This window comes from Diadema antillarum, unplaced genomic scaffold (genome assembly GCF_040938485.1).
Source record: "Diadema antillarum isolate AM-2024a unplaced genomic scaffold, OU_Dant_1.0 seq00000239_RagTag, whole genome shotgun sequence".
NCBI classification, from domain to species: Eukaryota; Metazoa; Echinodermata; class Echinoidea; order Diadematoida; family Diadematidae; genus Diadema; species Diadema antillarum.
The window spans coordinates 966,948-992,186 of NW_027271286.1; the positions used below are offsets into that span (position 1 = coordinate 966,948).

At 39.5% G+C, this 25,239-nt stretch overlaps 1 protein-coding gene across 1 annotated transcript; it reads right to left on the reverse strand.

Moving 5' to 3' along the window:
- Nucleotides 1-1,699: 1,699 nt before the first annotated feature.
- Nucleotides 1,700-24,908, reverse strand: LOC139729422 (THO complex subunit 1-like). Its single transcript, XM_071640348.1, has 18 exons — nucleotides 24,854-24,908; nucleotides 22,668-22,741; nucleotides 21,910-21,970; nucleotides 19,871-20,056; nucleotides 19,271-19,319; nucleotides 18,843-18,938; nucleotides 17,988-18,079; nucleotides 16,813-16,980; nucleotides 13,822-14,034; nucleotides 12,526-12,626; nucleotides 11,963-12,080; nucleotides 11,372-11,442; nucleotides 7,821-7,853; nucleotides 7,031-7,165; nucleotides 6,331-6,414; nucleotides 5,098-5,254; nucleotides 3,221-3,305; nucleotides 1,700-2,068 (listed from the first exon to the last, which is right to left on the reverse strand). Exons 1-18 carry the CDS (start codon nucleotides 24,905-24,907, stop codon nucleotides 1,704-1,706), a joined length of 2,142 nt encoding a protein of 713 aa, XP_071496449.1. The 5' UTR covers nucleotide 24,908; the 3' UTR covers nucleotides 1,700-1,703.
- Between the last annotated feature and the right edge of the window lie 331 nt (nucleotides 24,909-25,239).

A 25,239-nucleotide genomic window follows, 5' to 3' on the forward strand; every position in this document is an offset into this window, starting at 1 on the left:
CTTATGCAATTAGTTCATACTTTCAATCACTCCCTCATAAGCTCACAGGCTTTGTATATAAGCTGTAACATGTACCCATACATAATGGGTTAATTCAAGGATTCATGTGTACATGCACCTGCCCATATCTACATTATGACACATACAAGTTAAATATGGGCACATTTATGTGGACATACAGTCAGCCTTGCTTTAGGTGAATTCAGTGGGACTAAAGAAAATTCCTTGACTTGCGTAAATTATAGAAGAAAAGCATGTTGACATATATTGAACGGGGTAGGATTTTTCTTTGATTAAGCCAGTCTTTCTTCAACTTGTGTGATGTCGATTTGGGCAAGGTAGACTGTAACTACTAGAAACAGAACGTCATCGATTTAGGCAAGAAAATGACACTGACACCAGATGAATTTTGTTTTGACAAAATGTGTTTATTTGGTATTTGTACATCTTAACTATACTTTTGTTTATTTGTTTGTTTTCCCTCTGAAGACCTAATACATGAAGTTCATCCCCCAACCACAACATTCTTTAACATATTACTGGTCACATTGCTTCTAATCAAACACGGATATGGTTGCATGTACATGTATTTTGTTGGGATTTCTTTTCCCACCATTTTAGTAGGATGGCAGAACAAGCTATGTATAATATTTAATAAGAGTTTTCAGGGTTTTCTTACATCTGTTTTTCGTGGGGCGGGGGGGGGGGGGGGGTTGGAACCTGCTACTACTGAGATATTTCAGTAATATGTCCTAAAATGTGGTGCTCAGTTATGCAATTTACAAATGTTGTCAATGGACCAACAATGTAAAGAACACGGGCATAGCAAACGCTCATTATAAGAACATAATTCTTCTGGCAAGGGGTACAGAGTTTCTCTGAATTTTTTTGTTCTTTTAAACCCTGAAATAAAAAGCGATTTCACTGGCCCCAAGAGGTTTTAGTATATCAAGAGTCTGCTGTATTTCATTTATAACTTGCTATGTACAATACTTTCAGCCCAACCCAGTCCCATCCCCATCCCCCCACCCCCCCCCCCCCCCCTTCAACACATTGTTTGGCTTATCTTTGACTGGATGCTCCATAGAAAGTACAACTATGGTCATACAACAATGATGTAGGGACATCTGTTATGCAAACGGCACACAGCTGTCTCGCGGATTGGTCATGTGTCACCAACAAAATCTGGTCGTACATGTTTTTGGCACAAGAGACGAAGCTTTGACACTGATGACATTTCCATCATCATTGGTAACCGCGCCCATTATCCTTCATGTAGCCACATTTTGCAAGCCACATGCATTATAACCTGGTTGGCATCCAAACAGTCAACCATCAAAGGTGCCAATTCCCACGATTCACTTATACCTCCTGCTCATTTTCATCCTTTTACCGTGCTTGAAATGATGCCCAAAGCTTCTAATTTCTGACCCAGTGGTGGAAAATCCACGACAGCATCTCAAGATCTGAAGGAGGGGTCGACAGATGCTAATTTAATAGCTGCATGTTTCCACTTGGTCCAGAGTTTAATTCGTTTACCTCTTCCAGGTAGCAATTCTCAGCTCAATATAGACACTCACTTGTGGAATGTGGACTGTATTTTGGCATAAGCAATTAAAAGGGGGAAAACATTATTTGAGCTTTAAAGGCTAAACATCCTTGAAGTTCGGATGAGTAAAACAAGGGATGATGAGCTGAGAGACTCATGAGTCCGTTTCCATGGCAGCCTCCTCTTCTCCATCTGCCACGCCCTCACTGCTACTGGTCTTCCTCTTCTTCTTCGCCTTGTCCTCGCTGAAGACAGACTCCACGATGTCGTCGAGCCCGCTCTCCATCAGCCCGGCAACGAGTGCGTCGCGGGACGCAGCCTCGCCCTGCGCCTCCTTCCAGCGCTGCAGCATCAGCCGCGATTGCTCCTTCTGGTCCGAGGTCTCTGACAAGATGGCTGTCACGTCGTCGTCACTCAAGCCGAGCTCGGAGGCCAGCGTCTGCCAGCTGTCGCCGATCTTGGCTGCCACCAAGGAGAGCTGCTCAGCGGTCACCTCGGCAGACATCGTCTTGTCTAGCCCTGATAATAATTTTGCACAAAATTATGCACTCATGTTATTTTATACGAATGAAGGTTTCTGTGCTGTACATTTACAGAACGTTTGATGAACAAAAGAGCCCCCTTCAAAGATGACCAATTTATGGCACATTGGTTGACGCTATATCTGCTTTTTAAATTTGCTGGTTGCTCGTTAACAGTTAGTCACAAAGTAAAACTCATAAATATGCCAGAATTTTCAGATTCAAATGGATAATCTTACATAATCACAAATATCAGTAAGCATTCCAACAGATGTGATGAAAATAACAAAATCATTATAATTTCTTTCCATCTAACGGTGAACCCACTAACAAGTTAGTCTTGAAATCACACGCACAGTAGCATACAGTTTAGCATAATCATGCTTCACACAGTACAGGGCACTCCTGTTACAATGAACACATTTACAACAAAATTTCTTTAAAACTAAGTAAAAATTCTTGTCACAAAATTATCATCCCTAATGGCAATGATTCAAAATTCTCTTCGGTTATGATAAGATTTATAATGAAAGAAAATTTCCAGTCCCGTGGACTTCGTTAAAACAGGAGTTGCCTGTCACATTGTCTGTGAATCACTGTCATGTCGCCTCTCTAAACAGTCAGATGTACATGATGGAAACATATACATAATGACACAGCAACATCACTCTCCATCACTGGAGCACATGCATACATTTTGCAGTTACCCAAATGAGCATCAGTCTGTCTGTGTCTGAATGCAGGGTGCAGTATAATCCTTAGTCCTGCTACATGTACATCAGGGCACTCAACTTTATCATGAGACCAGTCCTAATTTTCTTTATAACTCTTTACATGCCCCAATACTTGGCTAAACTTACAAAACGTTTTCATCAGCATTCAATCACTAACAATAACTTGACCTAGTTGAAGAGTTACATGTATCAAGCCCACTCAAGTGTAGCAATATCCCCTAGTCTGGACAGAACGGCCATGGTGACACAATAGGGATTAGGGGATAAGGTAATCTCTATTCGTTGACAAATTGGTTCCTGACATCCAGGCTAGTTGGCAAAGAAAGCACTTCAGCATGTGTGCCAACTGTCGAACAAAAGTAGCGGGGGGGGGGGGGGGGGGGGAAGTTGAAGGACATGGATAGGGACAATCTTACCGTCAGTTCCAGCCTTGAGAAGCTCATCGTTTTCTCCCTCGTTCTCTTCCGTCTTCAACTCCTCCGCCTTGTTCTCTTCCGTTTGCTGGGGACAGACACAAGCAACAACAGTGTGAGAGATTCAAATATACATATTGTATATAGGCACCTTACATAATAGTCCCACATCTGGCACTACGCACGAAATTCTTGGATTGATACTCTATAGCAAATCAAAGTTCTGGCTACAGGTCAGCTCTGAAAAACACATAAACAACAAACAAACAAACAAACTCTCAGGCATATGTGTCATATTAAAGTTGTACAGCTTTCATTTTTCCATTTATGATGGTTATTCGTGTTAACTTCAGCTTACCTTCTTTGCATTCAACTTTGTGGAGCAAAAGAAACAAGAGACCCGCGGATCACGCGCTCACCCGAGTATCGCAATTTCACCTTCCATGCATTCTTACACACTTTTACCTGAGAACATTGGACATTTTAGGTCTGCATATGGATCCCCCCCCCCCTCAACTCGGGGGGGGGGGGGGGGGGGGGGCAGCCCTGGATCTGCAATTAACAAACTTGGAACTAAAGTCATCAATGTACAAACTCATGATATTAACTTTGCTTTATCATTTCTGGTTCTAGAGCAGAAGATTTTAAATATTCCTTAATGTGGGGGGAGGGGTGGGCCCCCTAGGGGCCCCCCAAGAGGGACATGGTGCCCATTTGAAGGAATTGAGATTCTATCCCCCTAGGGATGCTACCTGCTAAGTTTGGTCAAAATTCATCATCCAAGCCCTATCACTTCTGGTTCTAGAGAAGATTTTTAAAGGTTCCTTAATTTTAGGGGGTTTGGGCCCCCTGGGGACCCCCCAGGTAGGCCATGGTGCCCATTTGAACAAATTGAGATCCTGTCCCCCTAGGGATGCTAACTACCAAGTTTGGTGAAAATCAGACATGGCGATCTCAAAGTGAAGATGAAAATGTACAATTTAGGCCCCATTAGAACCCCTCCCCACCCCCTCCCCTGGGTCCCAAGGGGGGCACCCCTGATTCCCCCATGAACAAACTTGAAACTACAGTCTTCAATGTATTTACTCATAGTATCATTTAAGCCCTATCACTTCTGGTTCTAGAGAAGAAGATTTTTAAAGATTCCTTAATTTTAGGGTGTTTGGGCCCCCCTGGGGCCCCCCAGGTGGGCCATGGTGCCCATTTGAACAAATTGAGATCCTATCCCCCTAGGGATGCTACCTGCTAAGTTTGGTGAAAATCGGTCATGGGGTTCTCAAGAAGAAGATGAAAATGTAAAAAGTTTACGCACGACGGACGACGGACGACGCACGACGGACGACGCACGACGGACGACGCACGACGGACGACGCACGACGCACGACGGACGCCGGACGAAGAGCGATCGCAATAGCTCACTTGAGCCCTTGGCTCAGGTGAGCTAAAAACCAGTTGTTGTTATCTCTTTATATGACCATATGCTATTCTAAGCTCACTTCCTCGAAGGAACCATCTTGAAGAGATTCACAAATTGTTATCTCAACTTATATCTGTAGGATTCTAGATCATCATCTCAAAGTATACTAGGGGTCAAATATAGGTGAGCAAAATGCACTGATGCAAAATGGAAGTTATAAACTGACAATTACTTGGTTTGTCTATTCTTGAGAGGTGTCATTATGACATAACTGATAAAGGTTAAGAATCATAGTTACTTACAGTTGGTTTTCCTCTCTCACAAACTACTAGTGTAGCTTCAAAATGAGTGATAGACATACACCGTACAATGCACTTCAGATTCACAAACATTAGCAATGATACTACCAACATCATCCACACCATCTGCAAATAAAAACAATGATGATGACGGCAAAGCTTACGGGCATCTCCTTGGCAATCTTGGTGACCATGTACTCCAGGTAGGCCGGGATGGTCTTCAGCGGAGGATTCGTCACGGCCACCGTCTGGAAGAAGTGGGGACTGCGCTTGGCCAGCAGCCGGATGGCTTGCCATGCATAGTTGCTGTTGTTCACCACTCTGCATGGGGCAAAACAGGACGAAACACACAAAAGAATGCAATAAGACAGAACAAGAAGAGAGCCAAACAAAAAGTGTACAATATCTGATGGCAAAAAAACTAAATGCAAGCGGATCAACCACAATTGGCACAAGATTTCTCAAAATATCCTACCCACACACATGATTGCTGTACACATTAAAGGCCCTTTGTGAAGATTTAGCATATGCGACACACCTACCGTTCACTGCAACGTATTGTCTACATAATCATCATGATCCATATATTGCCCACATCACTGTCACTATGCATTGACTGCGCACAAGTCCATCGAAAACAGAGCATCCACAAGTGGAACAAAGAGGGTTGATCAAGAAAATAAATGGAATAGCCATTCAAACTGATTCACAACTTTAATATGCCTTGAAAAGTTACTACTGCTCATCCATAATCCATTTGTTGGATTAGATTTTGCTGTTGACATAAATCTTCATTGTAACACTAATATCCATCCTGTGAAAACTGAGTTCATTTTACATCCCAGCACATCTCGTCATGTCTTGACATTGTATTATATAGTTAAAGGGAGTCTCTCATCTGATATTGTGTTCTTCACTTGAATTAGTCTTCATTCCCTACCGTCCACAGAATATTTGAAAACCATGACTTGCGCAGACCTGCTGGAGTAGAACTGCTCGTCAGTGAATGTGTATATCGAAGCGTACACTCACGAGTTATGGTCACCTCCAGTTGCGCGTGATTCTGCAGCTGCGTACGTGCTGCATTACAGGGATTACAAGCCAAGCGCAATTACACACTATCGAGATGTACATTCAATGCTTGGGATGCAACTGAGCAAACTTCGCACCGGCTTTCGGCAGTCGAGACTGACAGTAAAATTTCTGTTGTCCCCGACAGGCTTTGCACAGACATCTCTCCTCATGGCAATAAGGTGACCAAACAAATCAATCATGAGTGACAGAATGCGAACAATTATCCTTTCATGGAAAGCTGGAGCTCTTGGAAAGTTGCTGTGGAAATAAGGAATATGAGCAATGTATGCTGGCACATAAAGAATGGTACCATGGAAACTTACTTATACTCAGCTTCGATCATCGCTTCTGGGTCAGCTTGGTCGATGGCCTCCTGGAAAAACTCTTCGACTTGGGGGATGAAAATCCTTGAAATGACAAAGACAAAGGGAAAACGACAAGTTTAGCCTCATTCATATTCACAATGTAATGTTCTGTGGAAGAAAAGACGCCATGTGCAAATGGGTGATTGGAATTGGCTTGTACACGAAAAAAAAAAATGTAACATAGAATAACTGAATTATTTTCAAACAATATCTTTTCAATTAAAAAAAAAAATGAGGTTGGAGGTTGAACATGCACAGATATCCAGAAAGTAGCATTCACAATATGGATCATACAATCCTATCAGTATAGATTGTCTCAATAAAAGAGAATGTCATTCACACTTTGACAAGAGTGTGAGCTTTGTTAAACTAATACAGGCATTTCTGCTTTGGTTTATTTTTTTGTTCCTGCTGTTTGGATTTTGGAGTTTCAGTAAGTACATATGAAAGAGCTTTACAAATTATAGCTACAGTGTACACGCACACACACATGAAAGTGTAAATCTCTTCATTTTCTAATGCTAGTGACCACACACATACATTAGGTTTGCCAAGCAATGGACGTACAGCATTCAAAACTATGGTATCTAGCTTTCTCTGAAATGCAAACACTCAACAGACTTTGGTTTTATCATATCTTCATGTCATTTCAGCGCACCTATCATCTGACGCACACGCCTCCAGGTTGCTAGGATACACGTTCCACAGCTTGGTCAGTTCGGGGCTCCCCATGTCGACCTTCTTGTCCGCACCGGTCATGCTCAACTCCTCTCCCAGCGTCCTCTTGCGCCCTCTACAGGCAGAAAAGAACAGTGTGTATGTTACAGTCAACGAGGGCAGCGTGATGAAATGCCCAGAAAAGTGAATGCAATAACCTGACCCCAACATACTATCTTACACTGGCATCAAATACAAGGAGAGAAGAACTCACAAATCAAAGAAGTATTGAACATACTTTTCCCTCAAAACAATGTTCTACATAATTTTGTTTATTAATCTAATAATTTTCCTGCTAAGCAAAGGTTGTACATGTGAGTTTTCACAAACATTTGCCACCTAAAAATGAAGTGCTAAAGAGATTAATGACGCACCCACAGATTATCCAAAAGCTTCAAATGCTAAACTTTCTCTCATTATCATTAAATTCTCTCAAATCTCCTGCCCACTGGCCTGCTCTAACTTCTCTTTCGCCTCGTTGAAATGGTCAGAGTCACCACTTGATGTAATTTTTCATGTTCAAAATCAGCAAATGCTATGCAATGGTGGCGAGTTTGCATGATCTGGTAGCAAGTTGTCAAAAATCACGAGTCAGGTACAAAGATATGCCGAAACTCTCTTTTCTATTCTTACAATTTTATTTCGTCGAGTTCTGTACTGGTTCAAATTTTTTTCCTCTCTCTCTCTCTCTCTCTTTCAATTGGTAATAGTGATGAAACTGATTTCATTACCTTGGTCTGGGACGAGTCTGCTCAGCTTTACCTCTGCAAAAAACAGCGATAGCAACAAAAATGAATAGAAAAGTTTAGACAAAATGGGCTTACACTCAACTAAAGATTGCTCTTAATGTCATCCAAAGCAATATAGGGAGACAGAAACTTACGTACATGTACAGTGTACTTGAATTTGACAGCTGTAGAGATTAATATCATTGCAAGGACTTCAAGCAAAACCTCATAAGTTTATCAATAGTCATAAGTATGGGGTAACTCAGGCCAGGTAACTGACACCAACATTATTCTTTGCCAAGTTTTCATATCATATACACTTTGAAGTTTTGCTGGGGGGTAAAAAAGGAAATTGAGTAAAACAAATCTGTCAACTCAAAACATTAATGTACCACTCACCTTCCCGTCTGATTTACTAAATTATGATCATTTGCAGCGCATCCAAGGTATGCCATGATAGGAACAGCTGTAATCTCCTGGATTGAATGGTACTAACATTACTGACAATGCTGCCAACTTCAATAACTGGGTGTAAATTGTTTAGTTTCTCAACTTTCTCTCTTTCCATCCATGACCTACCTGCCTACCTATCTTTATGTCTATGCCTGTATCAATCTATCTATCCATCCATTAGTCAATCCATCTATCTATCTATCTATCTATCTATCTATCTATCTATCCATCTATCTACCTATCTACATGTATCTATCTACTGGTCTATCAATCAATCTATCTATTCATCTTCCATCTATCTATCTATCTATCCATCTATCTACCTATCTACATGTATCTATCTACTGGTCTATCAATCAATCTATCTATTCATCTTCCATCTATCTATCTATCTATCCATCTATCTACCTATCTACATGTATCTATCTACTGGTCTATCAATCAATCTATCTATTCATCTTCCATCTATCTATCTATCTATCCATCTATCTACCTATCTACATGTATCTATCTACTGGTCTATCAATCAATCTATCTATTCATCTTCCATCTATCTATCTTTAATCTATCCATCCCTCTATCTATCTTTAATCTATCTATCACAATGAAAGTGACAATTTTGAAATTCACACTGCTCTGTTTTGTCTATTTTTAACAAATTAATAAGATTAGTATGTCCAACACATGTTTATTGGATTGCAACTATGAGTAAACACTTGTATTGTGTATGAGTAGTGCCATTCATGGTGAACATGCTCAAGTGCCATTGATGGTGAAACTAATTAACATGATGATGATTGAAACCTGTATGTCAGTGTAGTGAAGTACACACTACACAGTATAGAGACTTGGTAATGCAGGTGTATTGAGAACTGGTTTTGGCTGGTTTGAAGTTGGCCATTTGGTTGTACCTTGGTAGAGGGGTGTATTAGAAGCAGTCAGACACACCCTAGCTGCCATGTTGAGTGGACAGAGTTCTCTAGAGCTGTCACACGCTACAGTCTACTTTGCAACATGCAGTTATTTCTCTGAGAAATTTAATTTAAGCAGCTGTAAACTACTGCACTGGGTTGAGGAAGGCTGCTAACCTGCCAGCAGAGTTGGAGCTGGTTTTGCAGTTTGTAAGCTGTATTTGAGCAATTTTTGGTCACCATCGGTGAGTTTTATCTTGACTTTGTTCTTCACTAGAAACAATGGAGTTTAAGGTGAAAAACAATGAAATTATAAGCGAATTTACAAGTGACAAATATTAAAGGTCTTATATGAAAGGTGAAGACTGTTGTGAAGTGCACTTATGTAATTATAAAGTAAATTGAGAAAACTGGAGTTCAGCTTTTCAGTAATTACAGTTATTTATATTACATTGACAAGGTCAGATGAAGTATTTGATATTTGTGGACAAACCTTATGCTCGTAGAACTTATGAATAAGTGTAATTTTGCTGTGCACTTTTGTATGTCAGATTTAAATGTGAAAATGTGAGGTAGGAATAATTTTATTGGTTGGTCATTAAATTTTGATGTATTATAACTTGAATGTCATTGCTTGGGGACCTTAAACACCCATTAGTGCAATGCTTATGTTTACATAAGTGTATCTCATTCTGAATGATAAAACCATAAGACATTTTGGTAGGAAATGTGGTTGGAATTATGACTATCATTACTATAGATGGCACTAAGGACGGAACAGAAGTTTCCGTGTCGCACTACGGACTGGACTGGAGTTTGGGTGATGCACTTAAGCTGGGATTGCATGGCCTTGAGTCTCCATGTTGCTGAGACAACGTGCATGTGAGGTCAGACGAGTTATCGCGATAGCCATCTCGCGTTGGTAGTGAGAGTCGCGTGGTTACATCGTTAGTTAGCGAGACCAGTGGACACGTCCATAGACTTACAGAGGCCAGATCATGGTGATGTATACATTCGATACACATTCGCATTTGAGAGCAGAAGTATTTGCAAAAGTCTGACAAACTTTCAAAGACTAGTAGTGAGATGAGATACACTCAAATACACCGAGATATATTTGATTTGTACCTATTGAGACCCAGGTTGTTGTGAAATTTTCAAGTGGTTTATAAGTATGAAATACCAAAATTCCCAGATGTAACATTGGTCATTATTGAGTTGAATCATAATATGCATAATGTATTCAGGTCAAGTCTGTTTCAGGTAAATCAATGGAGAATGTGGCTTTAAAGTGTGATGACTGGGTTTAAGACTTAAACGAGATTATGAAGTAAGATGTGGCAGTGATTCTGAGCCAGAATTAGCAAATTTTCAGGACAAGTCAATTCAGGACTGTCAATTGAGTTGTGGTGGCCCTGTTGGGTGGGCACGATGTAGATAGTGGACGTGAAGAGATAGAGTTTTAGATGTCAGGTGAGATTAGGACCTGGACATTTTGATAAATTTGGATTGACTCAGAATCAGAGAGGTCGCACAGAGTCAAGTCAGCTCAGGACTTGCTGTGGACCAGAGTTAAAGCCAAACTTATTTGTTTAACAGAAACAGCATCTCATATGAGCTGTATACATGAGACGGAAGTCAAGCAAAGGGAAGTCAATTTGTGAATTAAGCTTGAATTTCTCTAAGTGAGAATAATTGAGGTTAGGTCAGTGACCTTTGAGTGGAATGGTTTGAGGTCAAGACAGTGTCAACTGATGTGTTTATTTTCTAAGAGGGTGATGCACTTTTAAACAGTAAAAGTGAGATTTTGATATTGACTTTTACATTGGTTCAATTTTTGGAATTTAGAGATTTGAATGGACGAGAGTGCTATAGAAATGGATTGACTGGTCAAATAATCTTTTGTATGTGAATTGAATTTTATTGGAAATAAACCTTGAGAGGTAACTGTACATGGCAGGTGTGAAGTTATCCTTATTTGAGTAAACCCACATGACACTATCCATCCCTCTATCTATTCATTTATCATCAATCTGTTTGCTTGTATGTCTATCTTTGCAGTCCCATCCATATACAAGAGACAGCTGCTAGACTGAAATAAAATGCTGAAATCCCTCAATTTGTCTTCTCATCATAACTCTCAAATAAAAAAGACTCCTTCACCCAAACTACTTTGTAATTAAAACTCACTTCTCCTTGACATAGCTGGGGCAGCCTTCATTCTTCCAGGCATTCCAGTGTTCCTCTCGGCTCAGTATGTGCTGCATTAGACAAGATAATTGGTGGCAATTTATGATGATGCTACAATTCTTAGTACCACTACTATAGTGTACTACTGCATCTACTACCAATAATAACAACAGTGATGTCATTGAGAAGAAGTGGAAGAAGATGAAGAAGAAAGAGAAGAAGAATGATAGTAACAATGGTTTAATCAGTGTCTGTTGGTTTGTTGTACATAGAGCCGTGGTTACATATAATCATGTTTTCAATTATCCACTATGAGTGAAAAGGCATAGTGATAGTAGTAGAAAAGCATGTTCATGTGTCCACTTAGCCACAATACTATGAATTTTTTTTTTGGCTTTTGAATTAAATCCCCTGCCTCGTATGACAGCTAACAGGTACCTGGTGTATACTTTGTTTGCTACCCACGTAAACAAACCCCTGTGCTCCGATCATGTTTTAATTTGCTGGACCTCGTTCGATACCAATGACAATACATTTTGGGAAGGGTTGAATTTATGACTGACCGGTGAAAATAAGGAGGGTTATTCTTACGTCTATCCCTTCCGCAAACTTCTGACCGTAGGGCGGAGTCTCTTTTAGCAGGGTGTAAACCTTCTCTCTGGTGTCCTTGATGAACTGGGTCATCTCATCTGTCAAGGTATGGTGGGCTCTGGAGAAAGAAGAAGAAGAAGATGGAGAAAAAAAAGATACAAAATGAACACAAGAAGAAAAAGAAGCAAAACAATGACATAAGCAAAGAAGAAAAATTAAAAAAGAAAGAGACATAAGAAAAAAAGAGAATATAGTATAGAAAAAAGGATAAAAAGAAAATAAAACATAAAAAAGAAAAGAAGAGCAAGAACAAAATGAAAAGGATAGAAACACATAAAGAGGAAAAAACAAAGAAACAAAATGATGACGTAGGAGAAGAAGAAAGAGAAGAAGAAAGAGCATTGTGATGGATTAGTCATGGCTGTCTCTACAGCCTCTCATCAGGGGAGATACTGCATGTTGTAGATCAATGCCCAGATTTCATTCAGTGTTGAGAAATGAAAGGCGTAATTTTTTCATTGGTCATGCCCTCGCCCTACACCCTTTCCTCACTCCTCACTCACTGTTTGAACTTGACTTGCTGGTTCAAGTACTGGAATAGGATCAGGAACTGGACGTAGACATAGCGACGGAACATGGAGTCACTCAGCTGCAGATCAAAGAGCTGTAGGGAAAAAAAAAATCTTAGCATTACTGGATACCTGGGTAGTCTCTTATCCAATCCCCATCAGCATATCATATTTCGGTATTACATTGTATATGGGTACATTTGGGAATCTACGCTGATTAATGATTTACACAGGAAATTAGAACGCATGTGAGGCTGTGCAAAGCATTTTTCAAAATATACTTTTAGACGAGTCTTGCCTATACCTGAAAAGCATATTCATTTCCAAATGAAAAAGAATCCAAAAGATACATTCCTTCATAGGCTTGTCTTCATCACCATCATCACTTCAGCTAGCACAAATATACGCCACTGTGACATGGATGCGCTCATGCCAATCTTCCCTATCTGTTGCCCTACAGGATGCAGCTGAGCAACTAAGAGCGGTTACACACGGTCAAAAATTCGTCATTTGAATGATGATTCCAGTGAAAAATAATTCTAATGACGAATTTTTAGCACATGTGGAAGCAAATTAGAATCACGAATGCTAATCACAATCACGAATTCAAATTCTAGTCCGGAGGTGAATTCCAGCGAAGTTCACTCATATTACAGTGCGAAATTTGCATGTGTAATGCTTGACCTCCAAAACATCTTTTGAGGGGGGGAGCTTACGTGACCTTTCAAGCACTTCCGTAGATAATATGCGTGCCGCATGCATGCACTCGATCATACGTTTCTTGATTGACAAGCTACCAAGGATTACGTAACGCCTTCGCTCGAGAATTCGAATTCTAATCACAGTTTTCGAGCGAGCGTGTGTAAGGTCCGATAATTCTAAAAACGAATTGCAATCACCATTACAATGATGATTCAAGTTACGAATTTTTTTTCTCCTGTGTATTAAACCGATCAACGTCCCCTGCATTCCTCAGCATCTCAGTTACCAGCAAATACAAATGTTTAAAATGTTTACCATCTTTTAAACATCATTAGGGCTGTTCTCCCCTCTCCCCACATTCTTCTTGGTGGAGTGGGTGGTAGCGTGTGTGTGTGTGTGTGTGTGTGTGTGGCGGGGGGGGGGGGGATGTTGGGTGCCATAGAATGGCGTGGGCTTAATCACTTTTCCATTAAAACAACATCCTAAGGCCCATTATAAAACAGGAAAGGTACAGAAAATGAAACTACTGCGAGAAGGGCTTGAGAGCCGTTCTCCAAATAGTAAGCAGGGAGTCGTGCCCAAACCTACCTTCTCGCTGGTGAGATACTTGGCAAAGACCACCTGCTGGTCAGAATTGGTAGTGTCCATCTGTTGCTGCTGTAACAGCCTCCTGGCCTGCTTCTCCTGCCTCTGCTGCTCCGCCGAGGAACGGTGGTGGTGGTGGTGGCGCTTCTTCTTCTTACTGGCCACCACGTCGTCCAGCTTCATGCTCTGGAAGGCGTCCAGGACGGCCGTGGTATTCTGGAGGAAAGAAAGACAGAAGGACAGATAAGGAAAGAGGGAGAGAGATGTGACAGTCAGACAGAAAGATAGAAAAATGGACAGATAGTCAGATAGATAGATAGATAGATAGATTGATGGATAGATAGAAGGGCAAGTAGAAGATAGATGGATAAATAGATGGATCGATAGATAAATTATAGATAAATGGACAAGTGAATAGATGGATAGTTAGACAGATAGATAGATAGATGGACAGATAGATATATGGATAGATAGATATGTACATAGATGAATAGATAAATAGAAAGATAGATGGATAGACAGATAGATTGATAGATGGATATATAGACAGGTGATACACAGATGAATAAATGGGATAGACAGATAGAGAGACAGAGAGAATGATAGAAGGGAGAACAGAGAAATGTTCACAGATAGAAAGAAAGGAGAGGCAGAAGGACAGACAGATAGAACATGGAGAATAGGGAGAGATGAGTAAGTAGATATATAGAATAAAAGAAAGAGATAGAATGAAAGAGGGAAAGGATGAACGAATGAAACATGGACATTTTCAACTACTGTAAACGTCAATATTTTCGCGCGATTAATTTTTCGCGCTGAGCGGCTCGAAAACATATACGCGGGTTCTTAAATTCGCGCTCCGCAGCAGGTTAATACACAGTCGCTGTTTTCATCCAGAGCGGCCTCTGCTACTATAGCTTGCTATGCCAGCGTACGATAAGCGACGTAGCGAGCGGCGCGAGTGCGAGTACAAGCGCTCAACTACGTAGTACATGTATTTTACTCGATACATGTACTGTAGTACTAGTTTATTTATTTATTTATTTATTTATTGAAAGGTATTTATTAAATAACATCTCTTGCAGCCAGGAGGCTGAATTGCGGACATTTTACGAAGATCATCATGAATACATTCAAATATACAAACATACATTAGAAATATTAACTATTGCACAATAAAATTGACCTTTACCATCAACAAACAAAAAATACAATTATTCACATCTCTGTTCTTATTTGCATAAATAATCTCTTTTGTTTGATAAATAACCTTACTAAAAAAACAACTTTCTTTTCATCTACTCATCTTCTTTTCCTCCATCTTCTCTTTTACCCCTCCTTATAAACTTTACCATCCTCATCTTCACTTTCACTCCTTCAACCTCTTCTTATTCCCTGAAATTATCCTTATCATAATCACACATTATTATTTTTCATCATTAAAAAACAAAATACCCTTTAGTCTCTATTTAAAAAATAAATAAAATCAATATACATTCATCAAAAATATACTATTGCAATGTATTATATAAAACACTGGTTTCATATCAGTAAAAAATACTCAAACTATAAAAAATTTCTTATTTCACATAACACAGGACAGAGGAACATAATATGGCAATTAAACTGATCTAAAAAATCTGCTTAAGACTAAAAAATTCTGGCAAATGAAAAAAAAATTGAGATGAAATCAGAAATAAATGAATGAATGGAAGGCCCATAATCAAACACATCATTACAAAGAGAGAGAGAAAAAAAACCAACCTTAACAATAATGAATCCACATGCGATTTGTAACAAAGTTGAGTGTTATATCAAAAAGAGAAAGTTTCGGCGTGCCTGCAAAAGGCTGAACTTGAATAACAAAAACACAGAGTGCATGGGCGATATAACTTTCAGTAAAACATTGATTATATTCTTCTCTGTCAAAAAGATATATACATATATATATATATATATATATATATATATATATAATCATATTCATATTAAAACACTTAAAAAACTTTCAGATCTTACACATATGAAAAAAGTATACTACTATTATACAAAACACTAAATTCATATCAAAAAGATTATTCAAAATACAAAATTTCATATTTCACATGACACCGAACAGAGGAACGTGACGTGGCGATCAAAATGAAATCAGAAAGTCTGTTTAAGACTAAAAAATTCTGACAGGTGAAACAAAAAAATTTAGATAGACTCAAACAGGCTTCACACATATATGGAAAAAAAAAAGGCGTTGGCATACTACTTTTGCTAGTGTCCTCTACGAACGGTACAATCAAGTACTAGTACTGTAGTCGCAGGGATGTAGCACACCAATCGGCCGTGGGCTCGGTGCATGCGGTGCGTGCGGTGCGTGCGATGATACTGCTATATGCGCACACATGTCTGTACTACGTAGCAGTATCAGCGACGAAGCGCACACAATTCAGCCCGTTCAAAATGTGCATAGAAAGTTGCGAAGATATATTGGCGCGTTTTTTAGTTCACGCTAGCCGAACGTAGCGCGAAATCCGCGAAAATTAATGTACCGCGAAAATTTCCACGTTTACAGTAGCTGATTTACATCCTTCGAAATTATTCTTGTCTGGTACAGTAGGTATGAAGACCTTATGGGGACCTTCATAATAATATCCGTTTCTGAAGTATTTTTGCATACAACTGTAAGGATCAATATGTAGAAATTCAGTTCAGTGGTTTCATTTTCCCAAAAATTTATCATATTTTTCATTGTTTTTGTCTTTTGTTTTACTTCATTTGAGAAATCCTTTCCAGATTAAGGTCTCAGGTGCAGGTATTGTTACATCATCTCCATCCAAAGTTGCATGAGCCATAATTCTGTGCCAATTTCCACAATCTCTTCGTGTCATATGCATGATTACAGGCATGATGCAGTAAGAGATTATGCTACAGACCTCAAATTAATGTGAGCCCCATTGAAGGTGTTGAATATAAATAATCGATGTGATGTCCAGAACTTACATTTGCAAATTCCTTCCACTTATCCGCGGTGTAGCACTGCTGTGGGTAGCGGAAGAAATCCTGCAGCGACCAGAACCTCCGGTAGAGCTGGTAGTCCACTGGGGTGAAGGAGGGCGTGTCCCCCATCTCACCCTCCTCAAAGTCCATGGAGTCCTGCTTGTCGATTCCCTAGCGAGGGAGAGTATACACCATCACTATGGTAACAACATGATTAGGAATACATGAAACACAAGCAAACACATGCTCCTCTGAAAGTAACGCTCCATCTGAGGCTAAAGGAGCACAACAAACTCGCATGGATGAAGACGAGTTGTTTGTTTTGTCCTCCAAATCCAAGGCTTGTTTCTTCTTTACCACTTGGTGTTTGCGATAATACATAGATGGAGCAATCAACCTTACCAAACAGAAAGCAACAGCAGAAGGAACATCTATAACCACTTATTGGTATTGTACAAAAACAAATTGTCTTCATTCAGGCAATATGCCTTCCTTGAGGCAAATGAATTACAAAATGCATCTATATAGATGCTTTTTCCCCTATATTTTCAAAGCTATACATTTATAAACTAGAGAAAGCACTCTGAGAGCGCAAACCTCCGCCAGGCATGCAGCTCATTTCCACCACTGATCTTGTTCTTCCATAGAGATATCAGTGATTTCTACCCATACGTACTTATAGCATTGTGTGCTGAAAGTCGCCTGATTTCCCAATATAGAAGCCTTTGTTACGTCATAAACCCTCAGCTGCACGGCTCGCCTCGCCCTAGCAGAAACTAGAGCACGCACTTTAGTGCGCGCATGCAAACCTCAAATACGCGCAGCCTGAACTCCCAAGTTCATTGACCCTACCTGCCAAAATATCAAAAATCCTTCACAAATTCCCCATAAATTCTTGGATCACTACCAAAAGTTAATCGTTTGTTACTTGTGTCATTCTCAACCATTCCTGCAAATTTCATCCCAATCTGTTAACTACTTTTTGAGTTATTTTGCACACGGACAAACTAACACACGAACACACAAACCAACAGTAACGAAAACATAACCTCCTCCCTTGGCGGAGGTAAATATCACAAACTCTATCAAATACATAGGACCATACAGCTCAGACTTTTCAAAAGGAGCCTTTAAACCAATGATAGCCATCTCTGTTGATTGCCAGTTTGAAGAGCTACCTGCAGAAGCCTGGCTCTGAGGGGACCCTCCAACTTTGTCTTGTTGTAAATCGTCACATTGTCCACGTGGAAGTTGCTCATCAGGTTAAGACCTGTCAAAACACAAGAACAACAACACACAGTAATGATACCAAGAACACACACAAAAAGAGCAACAATCATAATAGTAGTAGTAGTAGTAGTCATAACAACACCACCACCACCACCACCACCAACAACAACAACAACAACAACATTAATAGTAAAAACAACAACTCATGAAATGTGTCCTAACACTCGGTACTCTGTATCTACTGCTTTTGATTCAACAGTGAAAGTTTTTCCAATGCATTAAATGCTACATTTAAAGGCACTTTTATATATTTCAAGGGAATATAGCCAAAGATTGTAATAGGTACTGTAAGCTGTCGAAATACTTCATGAAAAAAAGGACAAGCAAACAAATGAATCAATTCCTAACACAGTAACAACATGAGACCAATATATATATTTTTGTTATAAAGGAACAAAAAACGCACTTTTCTTCAAATGTCAACATGTATCATGTGACAAGACACATGTATTACAGTCTAGGAAATAAGATTATAAACTTATATGGCATCAAAATTCTTGACTGACAAAAAGCATGTAATTGGCACTGATTATGCCGTCTGAATATCACACCACAATATATTTCTATTTTCCTTCTTCTTTAATTATGTTTCTCTTAGGAAACTAGGTCCACTATAAACACACACAAATATCTTGGAGATGGAAAGTGTGTGACACTAAACCAGTTGATTACCAAGGCAGAATAATGCATCCGACAACCTTCGGGGCAGGGGCACAAAAATAGCAGATATGATTCTGCCTTACCTGACCTCTCATCAAGAGGGAAGAATCTTGCCAGAAAAAGCTGGATCCTGCCGCAGAACACCATGTTTTGGGACTTCGACAGTCTGCGCAACAAGTCTGCGAGAGAGCGACATTCAAACAGATAAGCGGACATGGAGGCATCTTCTCATCAGAGAAGGAACAAATAAAGACAGGATGAGGTAATATAGTTATATTGGTGCTGCTAACTGTATATTCTTTGAGCAGAAACATAGCAAGCATTAATCAATAATACAACTACTGAAAATCACATGGAGCAAAATGTGTTATTTCATGGAAACAAGATAAATAGGTGTATCTTAATTGCGGGACATCCAACACATGCATGATATTTATAAAGTAATGAAAACATTAGATGAAGTGCATGCTAAAATGGAAGCATCTGGTCCTAATGACTTTACTGTACTCACCGTTACACATTCGTAAGATGTAGTTTTTCCCAGAGGAGTAGAATTCAGTCTAAAAAACAAAACAGAAATGATTTCATGATATGAATGGAACTGAAGCTTACCAAATTTCATCAAAATATATTGATACTCATGTCTTAAGGTAACTTCAAATTAGAAGAACAGAGAATACATCAATTTTCTTATCCAGTTAACAGAAACCTTTATATTCCTAAAGTCCATGTCTTAGACAAATACACTTTATATTCCTAGTGTAATACCCCTACAGAACAAAGCAAAAGTAAAATAATTTCAAAATCAAACACGAACTTGCTCAAATTTCAAGTGATACATTAATCTACATCTCAACATCATCATCATCACCACCACCACCTATCATAATCATCATCAACATCACCATCATCATCATCACAATCATCATCACCATCATCGCCATCTCCTTCTTTTCACCTTCAGCATCACTATCAACATCACCATCACCAACATCATAACCATCATCACATTGTCATCATCATCATCATCATCATCATCATCATCATCAAAATCATCATCTTCATCACTATCAATATCGCTATCATCATCATCATCATCAGCATCATTTACCCGTTTCCAGGTAGCGACATTCTCCTCCACAAACTTGAAGACATCAGCGCACACGCTGATGGTGACCGAGTCAAAGATATCTGTCAGAAGAAGGAATGGCGTAGCAGCGGAGCAAATTCCTGCCTCCACGGCTTCCGTCGAGAGACTGACCAGGGATGTGTACTCATCACAGCTGGCATTTGACACCTATTAGCATGTTGGAGTGACCAAAGCAAATGTTGATAATTTCATGCTATCAAGGTGGCAAAGTAACTGTTACATTAAAAAAAAAAAAAAAAAAAAAAAAAAATCATATCCTCTTAGCTGACATGTTCTAGGCATTTTGACGATATTAAGAAGGCCGGGGGTTTCACGCTATAATTCTTTAACGCGAGAAGGCCTCATCGCGAGGCTTCTTGACTTTGTTTGTTCAAGTCTCGTGCAACTTTTGAGACCAAATTTGCGACATCCGCGCATACTTTTGCGAAGCCACGCACCGTTTTTATAACGGAATGTTGCCCCAAAACGGGCACAATTTTGTGATTTTGTGTACATTTCCTATGGAAAACAGTGCTCTGTCATGAAAGTAATAAAAAACTGATTATTTTTACAAATAATCACTTTCATTGATTAGTTTTGTGCTAATTATGGTAGAAAAGTGGTCAGTGACAATTTCCAATGAAAAAACAAAGAAAAAACAAAAGTTGAAAAACAAGGAAATACATAAGAAATTCTGAAAACAATAAAGTATATAAGAATTGAAATGAGTTTTGGAAGTTTTTGTGATGTACAATTGTTGAATATGCTAAAACAGATTTACAGATCAAAAAGTAGACTCTCAATGCTTTTAATTAGGCTAAAATATGATCTTGAGCTTAATTTGCATAATTAATTAATTAAAATTAGAAATTGATTGTTTCCAAAAAATCTTATGACACAATCTTGTAGATTATGATGCGGGTCTCACGCATGCAAAATTTCATCGCGATCGCACCACCGATGGCTGAGATCTCGGGGGTGGGGGGGGGGGGGGGGGGGAGGGGGCGCGGAATCCATCCCATCCCCCCCCCGGTCTGAGCATAGCCAAAAAAGCACGGCCCCTTTAGGGTTAAACCAAGATGGTGAATTCAACAAGTTAAATTCACCATCATTTTTCTATTTGTATGTAGGGACCTATACATTCATATGTTCAGTACTGTGCATTATGTCCTGTCATGTTAATAATACAGGATCACTTTGCAGTGCACTTCTTTGAATGACAGACCAACACTATTCATATGAACATTCTGGGGGTGCGTTTATAAGATTTTTCTTCTGGCCAGAAACTGTGTTTTGAAACACTGTTTCTGGCCAAACAGTGTTTCTAGCAAGAAAAAAGATCTTATAAACGCTAACCGTGATTTGAAACACTGTTTTGAAACACTGTTTTGAAACACAAAAAATAGTGCGTTTCAAAACAGTGTTTCAAAAATCTTATAAACGCAACTGCGATCTCAAACACTGTTTAAATGACGTCACAATGCCTTGCGCGCACCCTGTTTGACCTTTTGGCAAGAAAACTGCGCAGAGTGAGTTGCGCAATGGCACAGTCTGAGCGAGAGCCCCAACACGCTCGGAGAAAAAATCTTATAAACGCTCTCCTGACAAAACTATGATTTGAAACAGTGTTTCAAAACAGTATTTCAAAACAGTGATTCTACGCACGCAAAATCTTATAAACGCGGCCTGGGTGAATAAGAACTCAGTCTTCATGTGAGTACCTTATTTCAACATTGGTGGGAGATGTGTTACTTGCAGAGCTTCTTCAAGATCAAAGCATAACAAAAATCATTAGGCAGGATATCTACAATGCTAATGTGTGTGTCCTGAATTTGAAATAGCACTACATGAAAAATATCAATATCATAGCAATCTCCATGTACCTTACATCACAGAAACTTTAATGTGCATGCACGAGGACCCAACTTTTGACTGACTGAATACATGTAGATGACGTTTATTTACGCACAGAAAAGAAAAGCAAAGGATAGACTGTACACTGCAATGTATTCACTACTCACCACTAGTTTCTTGACATAGTCCCGGAAAGCTTGGTCTAATGCTGTCTTCTTCTCTCCATCACTGCCACAATAAAATAATTTGCCAATAAAAAATCAACATTTAATTTTCAGCAATCCTTTATTTTAATAAATATACTACATACTTCATTCATCATGATAACGTTATCAGTCTTTCGTCAGTGAGAGAAAGCGACACCTCGAGTCAGAATCATTATCCCAACACAGACTAACACACTTTTCATTAGAACTCCAAATGAGAGCAAATGCTTTTCATAAATATTTCTACAATAGTGCAGGGTTAGAGTTGTTACCAACAATTAAGCTACGGTAATGCAGCAGCATCATTAAAAGCAGTAACTAGCTTTCTACAGTCAGATGTCTGGAGAACAAAAAATTATCAAGCACAATGATTTTACTAACAAAGCATAAAAACCATATAAAAAAACAAATCAAAACAACATTATCTGATGAAAGATTTCCCGCCGTGTTAAACTGTGACCTCGCTTACAGTTAGTTCACTTTGAACCGTAGATCTTTTGTTACAAGCAAAATCACATCATCATAACTGACCAAAAAATAATAATTTTAAACTCTAAAGAAGTGGAGGAGTTGCCAATTTAGGGAATTGTTGCCAATTTAGGGAATTAACATCACATGTGAATAATACTTAAACAACTACACGTATAAAACTCTAATGAAGTGAAGGTGATGCCAATTTAGGGAGCTAAAGGATCACATGTTGCCAGTTTGCCACAAACCTGCCATCAAGACTCTCTGAACATTTCTGAAGACTGCTGGCAGATTTTTCCCTGTGAGACAACTCCAAATGTTCCTGTTGGCAAAACAAAGTGCAGTGAAAGTAGATGAATTGCTTATAGAACTCTACATACAACCATGAGAGCAAAGATGTCAATATCACTAGCTATTATGGCATTATAACCGTTAAAGGCCAATGGTCTACTCTGTACTCATCACTGATCATTGTCTGGAGTCGATACCATGTATAGTTGGATGTCCAACACATAAACACCCTAACGTTTTTCTATCAATATATATGGCACTTAAAATATCTCACAATTTGCCTGAAATTTTACTCACATGTACAGAAAATACTCTGAATTCACATGCGCACATTGAAAATGCGATTTGCTTTACACGATCTAAGATAACTGCTTCAAACGCATGGGTTGTTTTGATGCATTCAGTTGCGCCGTATTTTGAAACCAACACCCCTACCCTCTATTGACAATACGTGTGAAATGCACGTAATTAATGGTTTTCCAATGTGCATTTATAACCTATGGTACCATTGTTTTGCTGATAATCTTGTTTTTTATCTCTTTTTTTTCAGTAATATTTTGACATCTTCAAATCCCCAGTGAAGTCAACTGAAGAATGCAAAACCACTGCGCATCGTCTGATGCCTTACACTTAGTTCTTTCTTGACACACAATAGTATAAAATAGGGTAGGGGGGCCAGGGTGTCAGTTTCAACAATTCAACGTCAGTTCGGGCAACTTCAGAATTTGGAAGTTTTCCAATATCGGCAGTCCTGGCCAAAGCCTGCCGTAGAGCGCGCTCAGTACTTCCGAATTTGGAAGTGTCCGATGCGGTAGCGGCCGTCGGCAATGCAGCTGCATGCAAGCTTTCATATTGCTACACAGCACTCATGCGAGGCAGGGAGATTGACGGTGCAAAGCAAGGAAAAATCTCAGAAATTCATATCAAAATCAACTTTTTTTTTTCGAATTTTACATACCTTGATGTGTGGATTGTGGAATATCTGTCAAACAGTAGGGCGAGTTCCTTTGAAAGCAGTTTAGAATTGTGATTATGGGTGAGAGTGGTTAGCTACATGTAGGTAAGAAGAAGCATGCCGTTGTTAGCCAATGCGTGCCGAAAGCCGAAAATCTATGAAAACTTCCGAATTCTGAGGTTGCCCGAACTGACGTTAATCTGTTAAAATGTTAGAGTTAATGTATAGTGAGGTGCCCGCACCTCGTCAGGGGCCCGAATACCGTCACCCCGCTTAAAATTGTTTTAAGCGCACTAAACAAAAATTTATGCCCGGGACTGTGTTCAGTACGCTTGAAACTTGGCAGGGCTACCACAACCAAGCAAATTTTGGAAAAAACCGAACAGTTTTTCGCGAAAATCTGAAATTTTAATCAAAATAGGACACTACGTGTAAAGTATCACCACTGTCCCCGCACGCATCTTTTACGTGTATGTCTATGGGAGCATCACGGTCACCCGCACACGTCTTTTACGTGCTTTGTCTATGGGAGCGCAGGTGACGAGTTGCGGGCCCCTTCCCTAGCGCGCAACTTTTTCGCATCGTTCGCGTTTGACGACGATAGCTGCAAATTTTCGATATCGATCAGTGAGCTTGTGATTCCATTGGAAATTTCAGCATTTTTCCTGTATGTTAGATGAATTTCAAAGAATTTCAGTGGCGAAATGTGATTCAAATATGCGCAAACATTAACTATGACGAGGTGCGGGTCACCCAAGTATACAGAGTGTTGATGTGTTGGACATTACTGCCAGCAGATCTAACTACTTCCGTACTCGTAAGAGTTTGTCTGCAGGCTGATATGTGCAAAATCTACACTATAACATGCACACAGTTCTAATGCACGCTGTAGCTACGACAGTACGAATGCGATTCCCCTTCCTTGCCTGCCACTGCACTGGCAATGCCAATGCACTCCACACACAGTGCACAACCAGCAGTGCATTGCCCCAGAACGTAACGCGCTTTTCAAAGAATGGGACTGTAACGTTAGAAAGGACGCATCCCACTATCAATAACATCAACGGGACGAAATCTACCTGTATTAGCCTTTATATCTTTATTATATACGTTGAAAGCCTCAAAATTAATCTGTGGTTAAATAATTTAATCGAACCTAGAAATCAATTGTACATTACGACGTCTTACCAGGTACTTTTCTCTCGACTTGGAAAAGTCGAAACACACTTCAGCGGCCGCCATGTCGTTGAAGATGGATTGTAGTGGAGCGCGAATAGGGTACCAAGCGTAAGAAGGGCTAATGCATATTCAGTACATTTGCAGCATGTGCATGGCTCCCTCTGCGTTTTCTTCGCGTCAACTCCACCCTCAACGGTATGTTACCCTGCACCACAAAACAAACAAAAAGTCGCCAGGCATGAATTTTTATTCTGAAAGAGCAGACTTTAAGCTTTTAAATGATGTATAACTCAAGTCAAATGGACTCCCCTAAACTATCGAAATATTGGAAAGAAAGCACAAACTCAGGAAAAGTGCGAACTGAGAAAAGAGGCTCTGAAGTACAGTGTCTATTC

Bases quoted from the DNA above. Each gene is read 5' to 3' on its own strand.
- LOC139729422 (XM_071640348.1), bottom strand. From the start codon at position 24,907: ATGGCGGCCGCTGAAGTGTGTTTCGACTTTTCCAAGTCGAGAGAAAAG. The intron at 22,742-24,853 runs GTAAGACGTCGT...TTTTGCCAACAG, and splicing joins AGTCGAGAGAAAAGTACCTG to GAACATTTGGAGTTGTCTCA. The intron at 14,035-16,812 runs GTAAGTTCTGGA...TCTTTCCTCCAG, and splicing joins AGTGGAAGGAATTTGCAAAT to AATACCACGGCCGTCCTGGA.